We start from the raw sequence: 24,494 nt of genomic DNA on the forward strand, positions 1-24,494 counted from the left end.
AGAGTGGAAAAGAGTACAATTGGGATGGGAGGGGAGCTTTGATTATCTTGGCTGCTTTCCTGAGGCAGTGGGAAATATAGGTGGAGTCAATGGATGGAAGGCTGGTTTGTGTGATGGACGAAGACTATTCTACCATTGAGTAAGTTCATAGTTGATCAGATTGTGGCCTGAACTCCACTTTCCTGCCAGCCCCATACTCTTGACTGCTCTGTTCAAGCATTTATCTAACTCAGCCATTAATCTTTCAATGATGCAGCCTCCCCTGCTCTCTGGAGGACAGCATTTCACAGACTAATGACACCCTGAGAAACATATTTTCAGGACAGTGTTGAATATTTATTTCTATCTGTTTTTAAGAATTAAATGTTAATGGAAATTTCTCATTGCACAGTACACATTGCTTACTTCTGGTACTGTAAAGATTTTGTGCATCTCACAATGAGCTCCTGTATATTTTGCATATGAGCCTTTTCCCATCTTATTTCATTTCATCCTGTCAGCTAATCTCCCATTCCTTTGTCCGTGATGTGTTCATCTAGCTTCCCCTTAAATGTATTTAAGCATTTTGACCCAAATCCTCCTTGTGTAGTGACAAGCCTTTATCACAGACCAGAAGGATGCAAGACGATACAAAAGTGGAAGTCAAGTTTGATGTCAACAAGAAGATATTTAGGAAATATTGAACTCCAGCAGAATCTGTACATTTAACTCCTAGAATTATAGAGCCCTCAAGAAAGAAGAATGCTTCATGATTATCTCACCTCATTGTATACACTGAAGAGCATTTACGATGACAAGGCAAGTGACATTGGCCATACCAATATCCAACTTTCATCTGCTGTGTGAATCATCTTCATGACTTTTCGTGATGCAACATTATTTGGAGCAACTAGTATCTTTACAAGCATGCATCCAGTCAGTTATGGATTTCCATAACAGTGCGGAGAATTTTACAACTAACTTTCAGGTTTTGGGGGACCCATAGGCTATAGCAAATGTTAACTAGATTTGGACAACATAGGAATAGCCCATGTGGCTCAACTGATCTATGGTGGTATTTAAGCACCACATAAACCTCCTAGTTCTCAGTTCTATTTCATATAAGATTCATGTACTTACCTGGTTTCTTTAAATGTGTCAATACCTTTCACCTCAACCACTTACTGTGGAAGTGAGTGTCATGTCCCATCAATCTCTGCCAAATAAGTTGGCCTTATCTGTTTGGGTGGAAAAGAGCTGGATGTTACAGTTTGTTAGAACCACAGACTATGTGAATATTTAAGGAATGAACTCCATTCTGCTTGGAAAATGTCAGCAAAGAAGGCCGAGGTGATAATAAAATTGCAATTTATTCTTTCTTGGCACTCAATAAGATAGCAATATTATGAAAACTTTCTGTGTATTGCCTTTATTAAAAGGGGAATCATATTTAACCATGGGCTAAATGGAAGTGATTTAGGACATTTTGTATAGTGAAGGTTGAATCTGTGGAATGTGCTACCAGATTTAGCAATTGGAATTCAGATGGCTGGATATTTGTGGAACTGGAAATACTGAACATCTTTAAAAATATTAGATGGTCCCTCCATGTGGATGTCCCACCTACCTTGCCTAATAGATCACATCTTTACTAGTAGAGGAAAGGTAACAGCACACAAATCAAACAGGAGGAAAACTTGAACTCAGTACAACAATTTAACAAATTGCTGAGTGCAAACTTACCCCATTTTGGCTATTGCAGGGTCTTAAATCTCAATGTGAGACTCACAAGCTGGTGTTGACATCAGCACTCTTCAAGGGTGGATAAGATCTGTTTAACAGTCATGTTCTGCAGTTTTTTAAAAGTAAATACAAAAACTGGCTGAAACTGTCAATGATTGCTGGATTTTTTTTAATTGACTGGCTAGCTTGTATAGCATCTATTCAAGCAGTTCAGTTAAGAATCTGTCTGCATGATCAAGCCCTTTTATAATTTTAAGAACTTCCATTGGGTCCCTTCTCAGTCATCTTTGTTTCAAAAATAGCCTCTAGTTTGTTCAGCCTTTCCTCGAAATTATATCCTTTCCATTCCGGTATCTGATATACTACACAGGGAACTATTCTAAGACAGACAGTGGTCATTGCTAAACAGATTCAGGACAAACCCAGGACCCTACCACAGCTAACCTCCACTGACTGAATCTCAATAAAAATCCTTTGTGGTCTTCCAGAAAAAGGTTGAGGGAGCAAGATTGTGCGTCGAACTTCATTGTTGGCAAAATGCTGACTGGAGTCAAAGGAAGAACTTAATAGCGAAAAATGCAACTGCAATTAGACAAAGATACACAGCTTACAGCAAAATGGCAATGTTCAGTTTTTGCATTATGTTTTCGTGTTTACCAGTACATTAAATAGTGCTGCACTTTGCTGAGGAGTGATGCCTCTACAGACTAGGTAGCAGACTTAAACCTTAAGCTCAGCAAATGAAGAGACTATTGCTTGGTTTCCAGATTTGCATTCACTAAATAATGAAACATAATAAGTTCTGGTATTGCCTTGATATATCTATTTTAATCAGACAAGATTATCAAACCATTAGCCATTTGGTTCAGAAGTATTCTTCCTGATTTGATGAGAAAACCTCATATGAGAATCAGGAGCCTACAGCAGTTGTTTTATATATGTATTCTTTCATGAGATGTCAACATTGCTTATAAGGCTTACATTTGTTGTCCGCTTCTAATTGCTTTTAGACTCAATGGCTAACTAGACCAAGTCAGGTTACCAGTATATTTAAGAATCAACTACATTGCCATGGAAGAAAAGGATACCAGATTTTATTTTTCCTAAAGGACATTAGTAAACCACATCGAGCTTTATGCTAAATGGCTTTCATGGTCATCATTGTTGAATCCTGTTTTCAATTCCATATTTATTAATTAATTAACTTACTTAAAATATATAGTTACTTGGTAATACAGAACTTGAATATTGCTGAAAAAATACATAAAATACAAAGATTTTCATCTTACATTCATCCTGTTCCAGAGAATAGGTAGTTGAAGGAATGGTCACTAATGGTAATGAAAGAGGCATGAATTGGAGGATTGGAAGACTGGAGGAGGTCAGAGGTAGGAAGTGTGAGTGCAGAGAAGGAAACAGTCCCTTTTTCAACACCTCCTGTCACTTCAACTTTTGTCTGCTATCTTTATTATTCATCCTCTCCGGGTTCTTTTGCTTATCCAAGTGCACACTATTTGTAAAATCATATTCAGATATCTTAGTTTGCTTTTTGAAACTTGAATCTATCTTGGTTTTATATGTATTAGTACACTGAAAAGTAATAATTAATTAATAATGTACTGGTAAAAACAAAAACATAATGCAAAAACTGAACATTGCAATTTTGCTGTAAGCTGTATATCTTTGTTCTAATTGCAGTTGCATTTTTCACTGTTAAGTTCTTCCTTTGACTCCAGTCGGCATTTTGCCAACAATGAAGTTCGACCCACGATCTTGCTCCCTCAACCTTTTTCCGAGTTGTGCTGGCCACTGACATTGACACGTGGCAATTTGCCATTTCTGATTTATGTATGATAAACATGTGTGAGCTGGCATTTAATCATTCATAAGACTAGTGTAGCTTACAGTGTCAAATCAGCACATCTGATTGAATGCATGATGAGCCAAAAAGGAGATGAAGAGGACTGAGAACAAAGGTTATATGCAAGGTGTATTGTGCAGGCCTAGAGAAACCAAATGAGAAATATATCGTAATGGCTGTAGCCTTTGACGGGAGCAGGCTGCTAAGGGACTCTGAGAGGAATTCAACTGCAAGTTTTCCTTTATTTTACGATGTAATATTAGCCTGTAATTTAAGATAGAACACAGTTCACTCAAACAGCCGATCCTTGTTGCATCGTGTTGAGGGGAATACAGTCTTTTTTAAACTCTCTGGGGATGATATCATTTTATATTTTTTTAAAAAGCTCAGATGGCAGTTTTGCTTTTCTGAAGCACCTTCTAATCAGGGATTGGTGATTCATTATTAGCTTCAGTAGACAATCCATCTGACATGAAAGGAGAAAAAATTAGCAGCTGCCACAATGTGATGAGTTAATTTCCTGACAGGACTGACACTGAAAAGCCATTTGGAGACATGGAGATGGCTGATGAAAAACTAGTGGTGGTTTATAATTGGAGAGAATGAAAGGCCATAAGAAAAAGGAGGGGGGAGGTACCACAACTAAGCTACAAGTGTTGTGAACCGGGTCTATGCATACATTCACCTACAAGTATATGGTATGCTACATATTGATTTGTCATAACAAAGTACAGTACCCTCATAACATTTAAGTAAGGAGCAGATATTCAAGAAAGTGGCAGTTAAATTGTGGTAATATATTCAAATTGCTATTGTTTTCCATAGCCCTTAAATGACAACAAATTGCATTTACATAGCATCTTTAATATAACAGAACACTCCAAGGAGTTACATAGCAGCAATTATGAGCAAACTTTTTCACCAGTCACATAGGCTATGTTGGCTCTGGTGACCAAAAGCTTAGTGTAAGAGATACTTTTAAGGAGTGTCTTCCAAGTAAGAGACAGAGTTAGAGAACTAGAGAAGTTTATGGATGGAATGCCAGAAATTAGGGCGTAGACACTGAAGCACGGCTACTAATAGGAAGCAATTAAATTTGGGAAATGTGCAAGAGGCCAGAATTGGAGGAACACTGAGATCTTGGAAGTTTGTCAGATTGGAAAAGGCAGATAGAAAAAGACAAACATTTTACTGGTATTAATAAAGTCCTATTGTATTGCAGAACTATACAGTGAATCTTGGATTACCTATTTTTAGTCACAGCCTATTAAAAACTAGCCTCTGGTGAATCTTTATTTTAAAATATTGAATGTGTTGCTACATTCACATTTATGCATGTTGCCATGTAACAGTAAATAAAGTACAGCACTATATTTTTCAACAGGTAATTATGAAATAGGTCATGGTCTGGGTTCTGGCACAAATCTTTATGAATCTAAGACAAAACCTACATCAGTCGTTCAAACAAATAACAAACCCAAGTAGCAGTAGCTCAGTTCCTTTTAGATAATCACAAATTGAGTCAAAGTAGGTGGTTCTCATTCAAAGGAAAGGATTAAAACATGCACCATGGGCTAAGTGACCTCTTGTGTTTTATTTTCTACTATCCTATGAAAATCACAATATGTTGCAGGTTTGAAAGCATATAGTTTAAATGTATTCTCAAGAAAACATAGGTTTTCCTTTTAAAGCATGTGTCAACCCAATGACATTCAAATGGATGTAAAACGTCATTGCAGACAAAAAAACATCATTTCAAAATGTCTTATCCAAACTACTTTCTGTATCTCTTTCTTCCCTCTCCCTACATCTATGTTTATAGGACCACTATTTTCATAGAAATTTAAAGGTTCTGAACATCATTCTTTGTTACAGGCATTAACTTTGAAGCTATTATCAATACAACCAAATGAGCCTTGCTTTCCTAGATGTGTTCTGGAAAATGACCCCATTATCTTCAACTTGATGGGGAGAATGTGATTTGCAAGAAGGTTATCCAAGAACTTGGCACCAGAATAAATCTATTAATGTCCCTAGAGATAACGATCCTCTGCCAAATACAGTGAAATTCTATCATCATATGGTAGCCCAAATAGATAGGTACCATAGATAAAGAAGTTGTGGGTTCCTAGCCATGTTATTAGTTTTAGGTTCATAACACAATCAATACAGTTTTATCACCAATGCATTAGTCTTGTTTTGCATGCCTTTTTATTTTATTTTGTAAAATCTTTATCATGCTTAATTTTATTCCTTACTCTTATATGTCGTGTGTGGCTCATTGGGTAACATGCTTACCTTTGAGTCAGAAGACTGTAAGACTTAGCTAAAGGATGGCATGGTGGCTCAGTGGTTAGCACTACTGCCTCACAACGCTAGGGATCTTGGTTCGATTCCAGCCTTGGATGACTGCCTGTGCGGGTTTCCTCCGGGTGCTCTGGTTTCCTCCCACAAATCAAAGATGTGCAGGTTACTTGAATTGACCATGCTAAATTGCCCATAGTGTTCAGGAATGTGTTGGTTAGACACATTAATCAGGGGTAAATGTAGAGGAATGGGTTTGGGTGGGATACTCTTCAGAGTGTTGGTGTGGACTTGTGAGCTGAAGGGCCTGCTTCCACACTGTAATGATTCTACGATGTAAAGCACAAAATCGAGCCTGACTCTTGAGTGCAGTAATGTGGGAGTGTCGAAGGTGCCATGTTTTGGATGAGACATTAAATCAAGGCTTCCCCTGCTCTGTTACTGAACCCATGCAACTATTTGAAAGAAGTGCAGGGGAGTTTTCTGGGGTGCTCTGACCAATTTATTTTCATCAACAGCATCAATTAAGAACAGATTATCTGTCATCCAATGACCATGATTATGATTGCATTATTGGATGTGCATGGGAGATTCCGACAAATCAGCTGCTATGGTTTCTACATTGTGTGACGTAAACTGTAGGATTTCTTTATATATTTATATTTAATGCAATTTACTGTAAATTTTGGCTTCTAGATTGAGTTATTAATCTGTGGTTTGTTTGTGTGGCAGAAGTTAATTAACTTGTATTTCTGTAAAACAGTTTTTCAGGCCTGTCTTTAAAGGGAATGGGGTTGTGTTAACCACTATTGGAAGTTTTGTTTTTCTTAGATTGTTTTACGGCCTAGCAAAGTCAATAATGGGACCTCGGGTTTGTTAGAAACTTATGGAATGTGAAGTTTTGTTATACTGCAGGGAAACATCCAAAGCTTAAAAAAGGAGACAGTGGATCCAATTTTACTTTAAATTTTAAACAATCCTATGAAGTCCTTGGAATAGGATAGCTGTACAGACCCTGCCCCTTAGAAGGAAGGATATAAAATGAACTGGGTTACCTTAGAGTGAAGAGTTAGTAGTTGCCCCAGACAGGACGTACTAGGATAAAACCCTAAATAGTTTACTTAAAGCTGAATACATTTAAGGTTAAGTATATGATAGATCCAGGAAGAAACTAGCTGCAGTTCCAGTCCAAACATTAAATCCCAAGTGGATTAAGCACACTTAAGTGTTGGATGCAGGGCTGATGTTGGTATGGTAGGAATGGTGTTTAAAATGCCATAGAAGACCTGTTTTATTTCTTTTCAGTTAATAAAAGAATTTTTTTAAAAGTCTGTTTAAAAAAAATCTTTGACTTAATTTAATATGTAGATGGCTTGGTTCATTTTATTTTATCTTCATTTCTTTTGTTAATAAACATCTGTTTTATCATTAAAGTAAAATCTGCAGCATTGTGTGAGTAAGAGACCACTTTGTTAAAACAAAACAAGTAGAAAATATGATCTCTGAAGCAATGTTCCTGACTTGTCCAACAATAAGATGAATCCCCACCAGAGCTCCTCATTGTGTAAGACTAATATACTAGATTTGATGCCACCATCCTCTTTCCTGGTGGAGATCTGTTGGGTCTAGTGTAGTAGATGAAAACCAGTTGGTAGTCAAATGAGAAGGAGGCCCTTGTCTTAACAAGATGTGGATCATTGGTATGGTGAGTACATCTGCTGTTGTCTGTAGTTTTCCATGTACATATACCATTTCATAGGTAAGTCTCACAGGGCAGAGTAGCAACCTCTGTATTCCTGGAGGCATCCCTGTTAACTATTTCTCATCTATCAAGAAACCAGTGGTTTATGGTCTGTCTCTGTAAATACCTCCAGGGCAAGGAGGGAGACAAAAAAGCTCTTGGGTGTAAGCAAGAGAGCATCCTCTATTACTGCATGACAATATTTATGAAGCATAATAAACCAGGATTCTGACAGCCATTTGGTTGTTCCTGAAAGTCCACCACTATCAAGCTTGGGGCTGATAGTTGGAAAGGGTGTATTGTCCACTTATGGGCCAGGACATAAGTGACATCAGCTTGTCCATGACCTTTTGGAAAGCATCCTCCTGATATGCATCCCAACACCATCCTGCATCTTCTCAAGGAGTTACCTCCAGGATTCAGATATCATTCAGTTGCCAAATGAGACAAATATTTCACACAATTGGTTTATCATCTCTAAATGTTTTTTGCCAGTCATGAACTGATTTCGGAATGGGGAACCCATTAACAGTGTTTGTTTTCTGTCTGCTATTATTCCATCAAAGTAGGCAATTTTTAAAAAAAAGCAAATAGTTTCCTGGAGAATTTGCAGTTGTCGTTAACAGATAGCCATTCAGCCTGCAATTGTACTTAAACTGCATGCACTCTCTGATCATGCTCCCTGACTGTTTTCCAGTGTATCAATGTGTGGCACATGACACCTTGTGAATCTTGTAGAATGTTGGACATAGATGAAATATCTCTGAGGCTTAGTCAATCCCAAATGATTGTCAAAATAAAATGTCCTGAATTGAATCATAAATATGGTAAGCAATCTTAATTCTAAAATTCTGTTTTGAGATGGTGCATGCTGCCATTCAAGGTGTGATCATGGCTGATCTGATAATTCTCAATTCCATTTTCCTGCCTTTTCCCAGTAACCTGTGGTTTGCTTAACAATTAGAAATCTGTCTATCTCAGCTTTAATACGGTTAATGTCTCAGCTTTGACAGCCCTCTGTGGTAAAGAATTCTACAGATTCACTACCCACTGATAGAAAAGATCTTCTTCACCTCTGTCTGAAATGACTGACTCTTTTATTTTGAAATCATACCCCAGTCCTAGGTAATCCCACAACTCTTTGCATCTACCCTGTGAGGTCCCCTAAGAATTCATAAGATTGCCTGTCATTCTTCTAAACTCAAAATAGCAGAGGCTCAACCTCTCCTTACAAGAAAATCCCTCTTTATCTGGGATCAATGTATTCAACCTACTTTTGACCACCTCTAATGCCAACATTTCTTTCCTTAGATAACGGGACCAAAACAATTTATGATATTCCATGAGGTCTGACTGGAGCCTTGTATCATTTTAGTACGACCTTCCTTATATAGAAGCATAGGATCAGGTATAGGCTATTTGACCATCAAGCCTACTCCACCATTCAATATGATCGTGGCTGATCATCAAGCTTAATATCCTAATCCCACTCTCCTCCATATCACTAGATCCCTTTAGGCAAAAGAGCTATATCTCCCTCCTTCCTGAAAATGCAAGGTTTTGAGCTCAATCGCCTTTCATGGTAGTGATTTCCACAGGCTCACAACTTTCTTGGCGAAGAGATTTCTCCTCATCTCAGTCCTAAAAGGTTTACCCCTTATCCTTAAACCATGACCCCTGGTCTGGACTTCTTCACCATTGGGAAGATCCTTCCTGCATCTAACCTCTCTAGTCCTGTTGGAATTTTATAGGTTTCTATGTGAACACAATCCCCCCCTCCCCCAAACAACATTTGTCTCCACTCCAGTGAATACAATCTTAACTGACTCAATTTCTCCTCAAACATCAGTCCTGCCAAACTCCGAGGGCTATTTAGCCAACCTTCACTGCACTCCCTCAATAGCAAGAACATTCTTCCTCAGATAAGGAGGCCAAAACTCCACACAATATCCCAGGTATAGCTTTATCAATGCCCTGCATAATTCCCTTTGAAACAAAGGCAACATTTTATTTGCCTTTCCTATTACGTGCTGAACTTGGATGGTTGCTTTTTGTGATTCATGCACTGGGACTCCCAAATCCCTCCATGCTGCAGATTTTTGCAATCTTGCCCTATTTGAATAATATTCAGATCCACTCTTCATCCTGCCAATGTACAAGACATTATATTTCCCTGCATTATCTTCCATACACCAAATTTTAGCTAACCACTTACCTGCTTAAATCTCTCTATAGAATCATTATGTCATCCTCATGACTTGCCTTCCCACTTATTTTTTGTGTCATTCGCAAACTTTGTAATAGTACATTCACTTTGTCATCCAAATCATTAATATAAATTATAAATAATTGTGGCCTAGCACTGATCCCTGTGAAACTTTACTGGTTATGGGTCACTATCCTGAAAATACTCCCCAATCCCAGTTCTCTTCTATTAGTTAGCCAATCCTCTATATATGTTAATATAACAGATATCATTATGTGCGGTACCTTAATGAATGTTTTTTGGAAATCCAAATATTCTACATCTACTAGTTCCCCTTTATCTATCCCCAAATAGATTAGTCAGGCATGATTTCCCCTTCATGAAGCCATGCTGATCATATCATGTATTTCTAAAAGTTCTGCTATAGTATCTTCTATGATGGACTCTAACATTTTCCCAACAACATATAGTAAGCTAATTGGTCTTTAGTTACCCTTTTTCTTTGTTTCTTTAATAATCTTCTTCCATGCTACAACCCTTCTAAATCATTGCAATATTCTAATATTGCCCCTTGCATGTCATTGCTTTTGGTTGCCTGCGATTAATAACCATGCCTTCAGCAGCGTAAACATAACCTCTGCAATTTCCTCTAAACTTTTCCAACTCTCCTTCAATTACATCTACTAATATTTATTTGCAATGGCTTAGTGTCAAATTATTTTTGCTCTAGCAAGACAATGATTTCCACTGTGAATGTATAAGTCACATGTCCCATTGAAAGTATCATCATACAAATTGGTACCTGTTCCCAGGCTACAAAGAAGGGACAAATTTGATATTTGCTGTTACTTTAAATTCTGCTCAAACACCCATTAGGCTGCCTCTCTACCCCAGTTGGACTGCCCCCATAATTCTGCTCTAGATTTTGCTGGGATTGCAATGCAGTGAACCAGAAGATGGCACAGTAAAGGAGTTAAATGGATGCAACATGACATCAAACAAGTCAGTAACCAATAATATATTTCATTAGTACAGTTGGTCCTAATGTTGTTTATAGTGGCATTGAGATAATGGTTTATGAACTTCCAATTAAGTTTGTATCCTTGAAAAGAAAACAGTTATATTTACATGGCACTTATACCAATCACTGGATATTCCAATGTGTTGTACAGACAATGTAGTTCGTTCTGAAGTGTTGTAGGAAACATAACAGTCTATCTGCGCACAACAAACATTGACAACTGGTATTGTGACACGACCAGATCATCTGTTTTTGTGGTACTGATTGAAGGATAAATATTGAAGAGTATGGTGGTGAAATCACTCCTGTTTATCTTTGAAATAATGCCACGGGATCTTTTACAACCATTCAATCAAGCTGGCAGGTAGTTGGGATTATAGAACAGAGCACAGAAGAAGGCTGTTTCACCCATCCTATTTGTGCTGGCTCCCAAAATGAGTGGCCAATTAGTTCTACTCTACTGTTAATTCCTTGAAGTGACTTTTCTTTTCAAATATATATCCAGTGTCCTTTTGAAAATAACTATCCAACCTGCTTTCAGGCAGTGGATTCCAGATTATTACATGCTTCATATAATAACAAAAATGGCATGAGGTACCTAGACTTCCTCAAAATTTTTGCAAGTGTTCAACTGGAATGATCACTAATTTAAGGTGAAATACAAGAATGACAAGGTGTAGGGATGGAACCTTTGATATCACTCAGGATTGTGAAACCTGCAAACAAGGTTCTCTTAAATTGAGTTCCTACTACTTTCATAGAATATAGTATATAGAACATTAAAGCACGGTACAGACCCTTTGGCCCTTGATGTTGCGCCGAACTGTGAAAACAATCTGAAGCCCATTTAACCTACACTATTCCATTCTTGTCCATATGCCTATCCAATGACCATTTAAATGCCTTTAAAGTTGGTGAATCTTCTACAGTTGCAGGCAGTGCATTCCACATCTGAGTAAAGAAACTACCTCTGACTTCTGTCTTATATCTATCACCCCTCAATCTAAAACTATGTCCCCTCATGCTAGCTATCACCATCTGAGAAAAAAAGGATCTCACTGTCTGCCTACCTAACCCTCCGATTATCTTATATGTCTCAATTAGTCCGAATCTGTCAGAATTGATGCTGCAGGTGAACCTATGGTAAACTGTGCTCTCTATCACAGTGGCAAACACCATATCTTATGACCTATGACCCCAGTCCTAGATGCTTCAGAGAGGGGTGGCAGCATTTCAGCACTTACTCTATCAAACGCTGTAAGAACTTTATGTATTGCAATGAGATTACCTCTTATTCTAAAATGGAACCCCCTTGCAATAAAGGCTTACTTATCTTTCATCTATCTAATTGCATATTGTACCTGAAAGTTACTTTCTCTTATCCATGTAACTCATCTTCCATTAGTATCATTTCAAATACCAGCATTTACTAATTGTCCAATTCTTATAAATTAGTATAATTTTCCATTCTTCAATAAAATGGGATAATTCCACATTTCCCCACAATGTCAGTCACCTTCTCACTTAACCAGCGAATATCCCTTTATAGGCTTCTCATACACTCATAGTTTACTTTCCCACTCAACTTTGCATCCTCATTGAGAAGATTGTAAATAACTGAGGCACAAGCGTTGATCCTCACAACACTCCATTAGTTACAACAAGCCAGCCTGAAAATGGACTTGCTTATTCCTTTACTGTTTTCAATCCATTAACCAACCATCTACCCATGCTTGTCTATGACCTCCGTAATTGTTTCTGCTTTATACCTCTGAAGTGGTTTGTTGAATCCTGATTGAATGAGCCAGCCCATCCTGCTCAATTGTGATGTTTCAACTTTTTCTTGCTCCTTTGCCAAAGAATGACTCTCCAATCCATTTGCCTCATGCTGTGCCTTAGTAAGGTTCCTTTCATGGCCATGCCTCTTTTGCTGAAAAAGGAATAGAAATGTTTTCTCCAGAGAATTGTGACCATGTGGAACTCACTGCCACATGGAGTAGTTGAAAGTGAATAGAATGGATGCATTAAAGGAGAAGGAAGACAAACACATGAGGAAGAACAGAATAGAGAACAGATTGATAGGATATGTTGAAATAGGCCAGGTAACAGGTAGATTTGGGCATTAACTGGCATAGTCCAGTTGAGACTAATGTAAATTTGATCAAGTGTATAAAAAGAGTGCTGATTTTCTATGACAACGACTTTGTATTGCATATATTTGTATAGCACCATTAACATAATATTAAAATCTCAAGGCACTTCACAATAGTAGTATAAAGCAGAATGACCAAAGTACATAACAATATATTGGGGCAGGTACCAAACAATAGGTTTTAAGGAGTGTCTAACAGAGAAAAGTGAGATAGGTAGGTGTAGACAAGAAATTCCAGAGCTTAGAGTTTGAAAACATGGACATCCATGGTGAAATGAATAAAATCAGGGATCCTCATCAAAGTAGAATTGGAGGAGTATGTGGCTCTTAAACAGTTGTGAAGCTGGACAATATTTTAAGGAAATGAAGGTACGTTTGGTGTGAGGTGTTGAATGGATTTGGAAGCAAGGATGCAATTTTAATGTTGAGATGTGTTTTGATTAGGAGTCAATGTGGTCTAATATGTAAGCAGAACAATTTCCGTAAATGCATATTGCATTTAGTAGAACTCACCTTGTGTTCCTTTATCAGTAAGTAACACTTAACAATGAAGTGTACATTGAAGTAGCACAATCATTACTATAGTATGTTGTTCCCATGCTAATGAAACATACTAACAGTGCTGTCACCCTGCCTTACCCCCTCCTTTAATTTCATTGCTTTGGATTCATTAGATGTATCTAGTGGATCAATGCACTACTCCAGATGTGACAGTTGGATTAGTCAGTTACGTGAATGTCTTCAATTAGGAAGCAGCTGTTCTTTTTTGTCACTCCTGATGGAAGCTAATTCCCTCTGCTGGGGGGAGTGTGCAGATTTATTGCAGAGTGATTTACTCTTCATTTCACTTCTATGTTAGCATGTAGGCAGCTAGTGGAAGTAAAGCTGCTTTATGAGAATGTTTTTCAATAGATAACTAGGAGATAGATCCTTGCTTCGTTTTGCAAACTCCATTTGTAAATGGAGAATCCAAATCATGACGATCATTGAATTGAATTGATAAAATTCTTCCCAAAAATAATTTGATAATTAACCGCGATATATTTTTAAATTTTGCATACATTGAAAACGTTTTATGCTCTTGTAGCTTTGTCTCTGTAAGCAGTTTTTGTTTTAAATACATTTACAATAAAAAAACAAAAGATTGCATTTAAATGGCACCTTTCATGATCTTAGGATTCCCCAAATAATTTTACAGCTAATGAACTGTTTGTTGCAATGCAAGAAATGTGGCAGGCAGTTTGTGAACAAGAACAGCAATGTGATAATGACCAGACTTGACAGTTTTTGCGATATAAGTCTCATCTGCTCCAGAGGTGTAATAACATCTCTGAACGGGTTGATTCCATAATATCTATAAATATTGGCCAGTACACTGTTAACACCACCTCTTCTCCAAAGTAGTGTAACAGAAAATTTTAAATTTGCCTGAGAAAGTAGATTTGGGGCTTTGGTTTAGAGTTTCATCTGGAAGAATGCTCTTTCAGGAGTGCAGCACTCCCAAAGCACTGGGACTGTTGGTCTAGATCAGACCTGGGCATTTTACGGCCCACGGGCCATATCCGGCCCTTTGGTTGTTGCTGTCTGGCCCGCATGAGGTCAATCTTAAATTAGAACATAAGTGAAAAAGTATTTACGCCATGCACGCAATACAACTGTGTTGCTTTTGTTTTGAAAAGGATGCTTTTTTTTGTTTATGTATGGACACACATGCACGTGTGTACTTGCTGGCTAGCCCTCAAAATGTCAGCTTACGCCAAGACAAGTTATGTCATATCCCACAAAATCGCCAGAAACAGTAAACCGTTTTCTGATGGAGAGTTTATTAAGGAGTGTTTGTTGGACTTTGCAGAACTAATATGCCCGGAGAAAAAGGGAGGCATTTGAGAAAGTGCTCCTCTCCTGACACACTGTAATGAGAAGAATTAGGGACATTGTGAGAAATCTGGAGCTTCAGCTGCAGCACAGAGCGGTAAACTTTGACTTTTTTTCCTTGGCTTTGGATGAGAGCTGCGTCGTACGTGACACAGCCCAGCTACTCATCTTCGTACGTGGGATAACTACAGACTTTAAAATCATGGAGGAGCTGGCAGCTATGCAGTCGATGAAAGGAACAACAACTGGTAATGATTTGTTCACTGAGGTAAGTGCATGTTTGGACACGTTGGGACTAAAATGGGACAAGCTGGCGGGTGTGACAACGGATGGTTGTCCAAATCTAACAGGAAAAATGTTGGACTCTTAAAGAGAATGCAGGATAAAGTGACAGAAATTGACCCTGAACGGAAATTGGTATTTTTACATTGTATTATACATCAGAAAGTGTTGTGTAAGTCAGTGTTACAACATCAACCACATGGTTAATTTTTAACTAAAATAGTTAACTTCATCAGGGCAAGAGCTTTGAATCACAGGCAGTTTGTTGCACTTTTGGAGGAAAATGAGACTGAACATCGTGACATAGGCTACCACACAGCTGTCAGGTGGCTCAGCCTGGGCAAAATGCTGAAAAGTGTATGGGACCTGAGAGAAGAGATTCAAGATTTCTGTGTGAAGAAAGGAAATGTCATTCCACAGCTTTCAGATGCAGACTGGATTGCAGACCTTTGGTTTTGGTTTTGATGTGACTGCACTTATGAATGAACTAAATGTTCATTTGGGCGGCACGGTGGCACAGTGGTTAGCACTGCTGCCTCACAGCGCCAGAGACCCGGGTTCAATTCCCGACTCAGGCGACTGACTGTGTGGAGTTTGCACACTCTCCCCGTGTCTGCGTGGGTTTGCTCCGGTTTCCTCCCACAGTCCAAAAGATGTGCGGGCCAGGTGAATTGGCCATGCTAAATTGCCCATAGTGTTAGGTTAAAGGGGTAAATGTAGGGGTATGGGTGGGTTGCGCTTCGGCGGGTCGGTGTGGACTTGTTGGGCCGAAGGGCCTGTTTCCACACTGTAAGTAATCTAATCTAATCTAATCTAATCTAATCTAAAAAAAATGTGAAACTGCAGTGCAAGGGCTTTTTTGTGCATGAAATGTACAACTTGGTGAAGGCTTTTATGAGAAAGTTGCAGCTTCTCTCAAGCCAAATGGACAACAACATTCTCACCCACTTGCCAACACTGAAGGAAGCTGCACCTTCAGTTGATCACCTCCACAGGTACTCATCTATGTTAGAAGTGCTGCATGGTGAATTTTCAAGGTGATTTCAAGACTTGAGAATGAAATGCACATGATTTTTTTCCCCATTTACATGCAATGTAGAGAATGCACCTAGTGATATTCAGCTTGAACTCATTGACCTGCAGTCTGACACACTTCTGGCAGAGTACTTTAGGTCAGTCTCACTGCTTGATTTTTACTCTTCCCTCAAAGAGGAGAACTTTCCACACATGAGGCATGCTCAGAAGATTCTAGTCCTCTTTGCATCTACCTATATATGTGAACAGACATTCTCCGTGATGAAGTTCAACAAATCCAAATACAGATCCTCTATCACTGATGATCACACCTCAGCTGTCCTTCGCATATCCACCTCAGATATTCACCCAGATTTCAGTGCACTTGCTCAAGCCCAAAACAGACTGGAGTTTTCTCACTAAACAAGTAAAGTGAACTGAAAAACATTAAAAGCACTTATTGCTTTTTGTATAGAGTTGTTTGTAATACTGAACAATAACGAAACAACTTTTCATTATTGGTTTGTGAGATTAACATGTTAAAAATAAAATGAAATACTGAAATTATTGTTTTTACTGTTTATTTCTTCTATATTTGACCTCCTCCACAATTTCTTATCTTTATTATAACAGAATATCCTTATTCTTTTGATTATAAGTTTCAGTGCAAAACTATATAATTTAGTACTTCTTACAATGGGAGAAAATTAATACTGAGCAGAATTATGTTCAATTTATTGTTGGTTCGGCTCTCCAACACAACTCAGGTTTCTCATGTGGCCCCTTGGAAGAATTAATTGCCCACCCCTGGTCTAGATGTTTGTATTCAACTCTCTGGAATGGTAAGTGAACCCACATCCTTCTGAATCAGACCCACTGTACCACAGCTGACACTGTAATGTGCAGAGTTGTGTTGGTTCACCTAGCATGAGGTAACAACATGTTAATGCCATGAATATCCAAGCCCAATATTTCAAAGACAAAGGTCCAACTGTGTTCACACTCATATGTACAATATGAGGCTACGGCTTTGGGACATTTTGTATTTTCAGCACTAAAGGATGCTTTAATTATTTAATAACTACTGGAGATGAGAATGCTTTTTGGCAGGCAAGTAAACAAGTTGTAGTAAATTATTGTATGCACACTGAGTTTACTTTCGCAATAGCATTGACACCTCCCAACATTGATTCCAGATTCCGAGGAATTTGATTTTCTTGGATCAAACAAGGTGAAGGAAGCCTCCTGTTTAATTGCCATCGGTCACCCATACAGCTTTTTAATATTTAACACTTTTTCTTACTTCTTCCCTTGGCGTGGGCATTGCCAGATTTTGTTCTTTAAATGAGTGACTCGTGAGGGTGCAAGGCTCTGACTGCAGTTATCGTCAACCATATTGCACTGAATCTAGAATCATAAATTGGCCCAGACTAGGTAAGAACAACCAATTTCCTTCCCAAAATGATATTAGCAAATTGAGTTGTTTTGTCGAAGGTGATTCCTCTGAAAAAGTTAATATTGAAGCCGCAGCAAGCTCCACTCAATTTGGCCATTGTCTTACATGCTTGGCTGGGGATAAGGCAGAACATCTTAAGATCCTGGGGAGTGAACACACATATTTACAGGTCTTCTCATAGTCTTGGTAATAATGTTAATCTTACTAATGTAACTTGCACATGATTGCGACCAAATAATAAACTATAACTTGTTCAAGACAAGGACATTTTCTTGTGAAGACACCATTTGTAAGAAACAATTGCCTCTACTATGAGCTGGCAATCGTTGATATCCCAAAACCAGACATGAAATTGTGATCATCATTGTTGTTACATCATGGTATTAATCAGTGAGAATTCCAGTGTTCCCAAGAGCAGAGAATTCCAGTATAGCGAGGAACAGTATTGGATGTTTTAAAGACATGACAGATTTAAGAATTACTCTTAATGTCAGTCAGTAGTTACACCAATTGAATACTAAAGCAGTTTAACAATGACACAACCTGAACAGAAACTTGTCAGTGATCAATAAAGGAGAAGGAACATTTAATAGTAAATGCCTTTTATTTCAGACTTTGTAAAATGCATACAAACAAGTGTGAGCTAGAAGCTAGTTATACCTGGGAGTCACAGATTTGTCGAGCAGTGAGAATCTGTAAGAGCAGTCTTGATTTGAAATTCAGCTAGAAAACAGGCATTTGAGCTCCATGGGTAAAGTTTAGAAAGTCCCTGTTGGCAAAAAGAAAACTTTGTTGCTGTAGAATGAGCCAAAGGGGCTAGACGTTAAAAAAAAGGAGTATTTACAGTCACATTGAACATTTGTTGGCATAATGAGCAGACATTGTGAAGCATTACTGTAGTAGGGAAATCTAGGGCACAGAAATGACTACTGATGCTGCAATAAAAGTGGTGGAATGAACAGTTCAGCAGGGAAGAATCTACTAAAGCTACAGACACTAGGCTTTATTGGGGAAACTTGTGTAAAGAATTTGCAAATTTTATTCTGACTGGAAAGGCCAGAAATCATTTACTTTGCCCATGAAAAAGCACAAAATCTCTACTTTGACAGTAGAAATGACAGAAAATCTCCAATAAGCAGTACGGAGATGCAACATTGCTGTATAACAGCAGTTAATGCTTTAAAAGAAGGAAACTAAACAAGCATTGCTCTACTACAAAATTTAAAAGTCTTTTAAAATAAGGGAAATAAAAGAGCAATATTTAAAAGTCTGTCAGATAATGAAAATAAAGTGGCATAGGTATATCAGTGCTCAGCGGGTCAGGTAGCATCCATGGATAGAAAGAAAGCTAATGTTTCAGCTCTGATGAACAGTCATCTAGACTCGAAACGCCAGCTTGCTTTCTCTCCATGGATGCTGGCTGACCCACTGTGATCTCCAGGATTCTTTGTTTTCAGTTCAGATTCCAGCATTTGCAGTAATTTGTTCCCTCAAAGAATTCAGCCTTGGAAACAATTCTGTATCATAACAAACATTTTCTCTAAATTGTCCAATCCTGTATTCTATTTAACCCATCTCTGCTTGCCATATTATTTCTTCTCAATGTGTTTATTTATTATTTTAGCTTTTCAATTTACATTGTACCTATGTGAGGAACAAAGCCGGAGTCAATGGGAATCAGGAAGTAAATTCTCCACAGTGTTGTGGTGGTTCAAGATCAATTATCTCAGCCACAGGACATCACTGCAGGTGTTCCTCAAGATAATGTCCGAGACATAACCATCTTCTGCTGCTTCACCATTTACTCTCTGTCAGCCCTGATTTTATTTACTCGAACAGTGATGGGCACTGACAAAACTGCTAGCAGCCTTGATTGACACCTGGAATCCAGGGCTGAATTTCAGAGGTGGCAAACTATATGAATGTGTTGTGCAAGCAATTGTGGCCCTCAGGTGCCCAGGTGGAAATGAAATGTATGAATGTTGTCATCCAAGACACACAGGAAGATGGTCATAATTGTTGCAGGCCCAGGGAAGCATGGCATCATCACCATCAAAGCTTGATCCAAGCATCCCCAATTGCTTCATCAATGAACATCTTTCCATCATATAGTCAGGAATGAATCTCTTAGCTGTAGGTTTAAGGGCTCTGCTTCAGTCTCAGTGGTTGAAAATGAGGCCTATTGCTTCTCCAATATTTCCTGGAGTCCAAAACAGCACATTTTGTCTATAATTAAACAGCAACAATGTGTCTTTACAGAACATCTATTGCATGGTAAAACCCTCCTCGAAATTGGAGTCACAGGCAGATAGGATAGTGAAGAAGGCATTTGGTATGCTTTCCTTTATTGGTGAGTGTATTGAGTATAGGAGTTGGGAGGTCATATTGAGACTGTTCAGGACACTGGTTAGGCCTCTTATGGAATTTTGCATGCAGTTCGCTTCATCCTATCAGAAGCATATTGTGAATTTTGAAAGGGTTCAGAAAAGATTTACAAGGATTTGGCTAAGGTTGGAGGATTATGAGCAGTAGGGAGAGGCTGAATAGGCTGGGGGCTACTTTCTCTGAAGTGTCAGAGGTTTATGAAATCTTGAGGGGTATGAATACGATAAAGAGACAAGGTATTTTCCCTGGGGTGGAGGAGTCCAGAACTAGAGGGCATAGGTTCAGGGTGAGAGGGGAAAGATATAAAAGGGACCTAAGGGGCAACTTTTTCACGCAGAGGGTGGTGTATGTATGGAATGAGCTGCCAGAGGAAGTGGTGGAGGCTGGTACAATTATGGCATTTAAAAAGTATCTGGATGGAAATATGGTAGGTTTTAGAGGAACATGGGTCAAGTGCTGGCAAATAGGACTAGATTAGGTTGGGATATCTGGTCAGCGTGGACGAGTTGGACCGAAGTGTCTGTTTCATTGTTGTACATCTCTATGACTCTATATCATAAGTTGCTTTACAGAGGTTTTATAAGAATAAGAATCAAAAAAGAACATTGATCCATATAAGGAGATATTTGGTAGATGATCAAAAGACTTTGTCAAAGAATTAGATTTTAAAGGACGTCTTGAAGTATAGAAGTAAGAAAGAGAAATGTCGAGGTGTAGAATGGGTATTCCAGAGCTTGGAGCAAGGCAGCTGCAGGCACGGCCACTACGATGTTTAAAATCAGGAATGATCAAGGGGCCAGAATTGGAGCTTTGCAGGGCTGGGGGAGATGTGAAAAGATGATGGCATGGATGAAATTGAGAACAAAGATTTGAAGACAGAGGTGTTTAAATGAAAGCCAGTATAGTTCCTGACACAGGCTTGATTGACCAGACGTTGATGTAAATTTGGACACAGACAGCAAAGTTTACAATGACCTCCAGTTTACAGAGGTAGAAATTGCCCAATCCTTTATTTAACCAATGTCTGAAATTAAATATACTAGGCATATTATTTCTTCTGTAATTTCTTCTTAATGTGATTATTTATTCTTCTAACTTTAAAGCTTTTCAAGTTTACATTATACCGATGTGCGGAGCAAAACCAGAGTCAATGGGAATTAGGAGGTAAATTCTGCACAGGTTGTGGTGATTTGAGGTCAATGATCTCAGCCACAGCACATCACAGCAGGGGTTCCTCAGAATAATATTCTCAGACACAACAACCTTCAACTGCTTCATCATTGTCCTCCCCTCCATTATAGCGATGTTTCTCTCTCCACAGATGCTGCCAGACCTACTGATTTTCTCCAGCATGTTTAGTATTCATTTAATTTTTATAGTATCCATGGTATCTTGCTTGTATTTAACGAAGAGTATTGGACAGAAATTGAGAAACTGATTTGACTTTTCAATATGACTCCTCTTCAAAACTGTTCTGTAACCTGTTGAATTTCTGCAACAGAAAATACCAAAGAACTGGAAATCAGAAACAATAACAGAAATTGCTGGGAAAACTCAGCAGGTGAGACAGTGCTCCATTCTGAAGAAAGGACACCGGACTCAAAACATTAACTCTGTTTTCTCTCCACAGATGCTGCCTCACCTGCTGAATTTCACCTGTACTCTGCTTTTATTGCACAATACTCTAGCCATGGTCTAAACAGAGCGAGATAAGGGTCCAGGATAACATTCCAGCTTTTGCATCCAATATCTCTATTTATAAAACCCAAAATTCCCTATGCTTCGTTAACTACTCTCTTGTTCTATGCTACCAACTTCAAGGCTCTATGCACATGAACCCCGGGTCCCTTTGCTCCTGCTCACTTTTGAAAACCATGCCATTGTTTATATCTCTTCTCACTATCCTATTTGTCAAAATGTGTTCTAGATTAGGAAGGCTGAGGTGAGTTCAAATCACACCATGGTACTTTGAAACATCTGGAAATCAATAGTGCTCATGAGTAAATGTGACTATGAAGCTGTCAATATTAATGTCCTTTAGGGTGAAATTCCTGCCATCCGTAGTGAAATGACTCCACAGAGGCAGTATCCTGTCACCAAGCCAACCTTTAATTACATGTGGACAGAACTTGACACTGATCCAGCTCCCTAAGAGTTAGCTTTCAGAATTAACAGGATGTCAGCCAAGGCTCCCTGATTGGACCAGATGAACAGTCGCAATCAGGGAACTCATATTCTATGAGGTCCACCTGGCTAACCTTGATGCAATCACTACACTTACATTACCTGTCATATAGTTGACTGCAAGCCTACACCAAACGTTGAACATCCCATTGGAGTGGCTTCACAAGCTAAATGTGCTAAATGGCACTCTTGACTGTGATGCCCACATCCTGAAAATGCAAAATGTATAACACTCACTGGGGGGAATTGAACACAAAAGCTTAATCTATATCCCACAAATAAAGGATAAAGTAAAATTCTTAACAAGCTGAGACTCTAAAAATTGATATTGGACAAATACAAAGTCAGCCATATTTCAGCCATTTGTACAGAACTGAAAAGTAACGGAGATCCTGTTACTCTCCTGCAAATGGAGAGTAGCAGAAAGAGGAGTCAACCTGGGTACGGTTATATGATGGATGTCATGAGCAATTACAGATGAACTGCTGTCAATGGGTGAGAATGGTATGGAACAGACAAGCCTGGCACCATGATAGCAGATCTCATAGCAGGAGGATCTGCAAGCAGCAGCAGCAACAGCAACAAATAAAGGGGCTGTGTTAGGGTTAGTCAACCTTGCTGAATATTAGATGTGGTAAGCATCAAGGATATCAGTAAATATGCAGGAAGAGGTCAATCAACTTAGTTAAGGGCCTATTATCAGAGGTCAATCTGAACTTACTAGTTAGCCTTGGAGACCCAGACAAGAAGACAGGGGATAGTTTAGCTGTCTGAAGCCAGCTTTGGTACCAGAACAGAGTTTTGGTGTGGGAGTACTTTCCTGAAGGAAAAACCAGAAAACCCCGCAGAAAAACTCATACTGGTCTGACCCGTCTTGCACACTTCAAAATGGAGCATCCTATGACCAGAACTTTTGTTTCCAAGAATCACTGATGTCTATCAAGCTTTTCCCTCTAGGTTGTGGTGGAGTGTATTAAACAGGTTTAAAGGCTCACAAGCTAAATGTGCTAAATGGCACTCTTAACTGTGATGCCCACATCCCAAAAATGCAAAACGTACAACACTCACTGGGGGTAGGTGTAGCTGCAGGCCATGCTAAATGGCCAACAACTACCACCACCACAACCTTGACTAAATTTTCCTCTTTATAGTTCTGCTAAAACGGATATGAAATTTGGTTTATGAGTGAGACTAAGATGCAACTGAAATCATTATTCACAAGAAATATTTAAACTGCTTTATAGACTGTTCATCTTACCAGCCTAGAAGCCAGTCCTTGATACATGAGCAATTGAAGGAGACAACCCAGGATGTCTGATGACAAGTATGCTGAAGATGAGGTAGGTGTGCAAACCGGTCCATAGGAAGGTCTGAGTGACCGTGAGACAACAAAACCTCTGACACTTAGTGACCAGAGTATCACTAACTCATTAACACCTGTCACAGTCATCAGGACCCCCTAAGAGCAATGTGAGTTACCAAATTAAGTGGAGCAGAAGGTTCAGCATTATCGCAAAGTCCCATAACAGCAGCAAAACAGTCCAATTCAAGTTTATCTCAACGCAAAAGAATTACAGTATCTCAAAAATTACATGAAAGCAAAATTTACCTATGTTCACAATAAACCAAAGCAATATTCAAACCTCAGCAGGCAGACCCAGTATTCTAAGGTAAAAACAATGACTGCAGTTGCTGGAAACCAGATTCTGGATTAGTGGTGCTGGAAGAGCACAGCAGTTCAGGCAGCATCCAAGGAGCTTCGAAATCGATGTTTCTGGCAAAAGCCCTTCATTAGAGCCAGTATTCCATCAATGAGCTGCTGGATTTGGTCCTCCATGACATTCATCAGTGTCTCAATTAGAGAAAGTCACATGTTTTGAAGAGTGAGAGATAGCAGTACCCATGGCTTAAATGGACTCTTCCATTGTCCGTGCCCGTACATGCAACTCCTTTAGTTTATCCAACACATCTCTATGTTCCTTGATGGGCAATGTCAAAATCTTGTGTCCAGCCTGGGGCTCAGTATCTTGATCTCCAACATCACTCCTCCAACTGCCAATGGTCTGTTCTAACTTGCTCTCAACCAACTATTCATACAACAATGATTCTCACCATTATGTCTGTCTCTTGTCCCTGAACTGTACATGTCCATCATTGTGCTAGATGTAGAACAAGGACATGATGTTTTATCCTCGAAAACCTTCACTTTCTACTCAGAGGTTACAGTCAGTAACTCAGGATTCAAGCCTGCAGCTGGCGAAATCTTGCTGGTGGGGGAAACAAAGAGAAGG

At 38.9% G+C, this 24,494-nt stretch overlaps 1 protein-coding gene across 1 annotated transcript in view; it reads left to right on the forward strand.

Moving 5' to 3' along the window:
- The window catches only part of LOC122549216 (zinc finger protein 407), a 525,130-nt gene that overhangs the window by 494,905 nt on the left and 5,731 nt on the right, over nucleotides 1–24,494 (forward strand). Inside the window, exon 9 of the mRNA XM_087986222.1 lies at nucleotides 23,448–23,543. Within this exon, the coding sequence (XP_087842348.1) occupies nucleotides 23,448–23,521 (74 nt within the window). The 3' untranslated portion in view covers nucleotides 23,522–23,543. The remainder of the gene's footprint in view (nucleotides 1–23,447; nucleotides 23,544–24,494) is intronic.

Source organism: Chiloscyllium plagiosum, unplaced genomic scaffold, assembly GCF_037043375.1.
Source record: "Chiloscyllium plagiosum isolate Xiang-an unplaced genomic scaffold, Cpla_swu_hap1 HiC_scaffold_4, whole genome shotgun sequence".
Classification (NCBI taxonomy): domain Eukaryota; kingdom Metazoa; phylum Chordata; class Chondrichthyes; order Orectolobiformes; family Hemiscylliidae; genus Chiloscyllium; species Chiloscyllium plagiosum.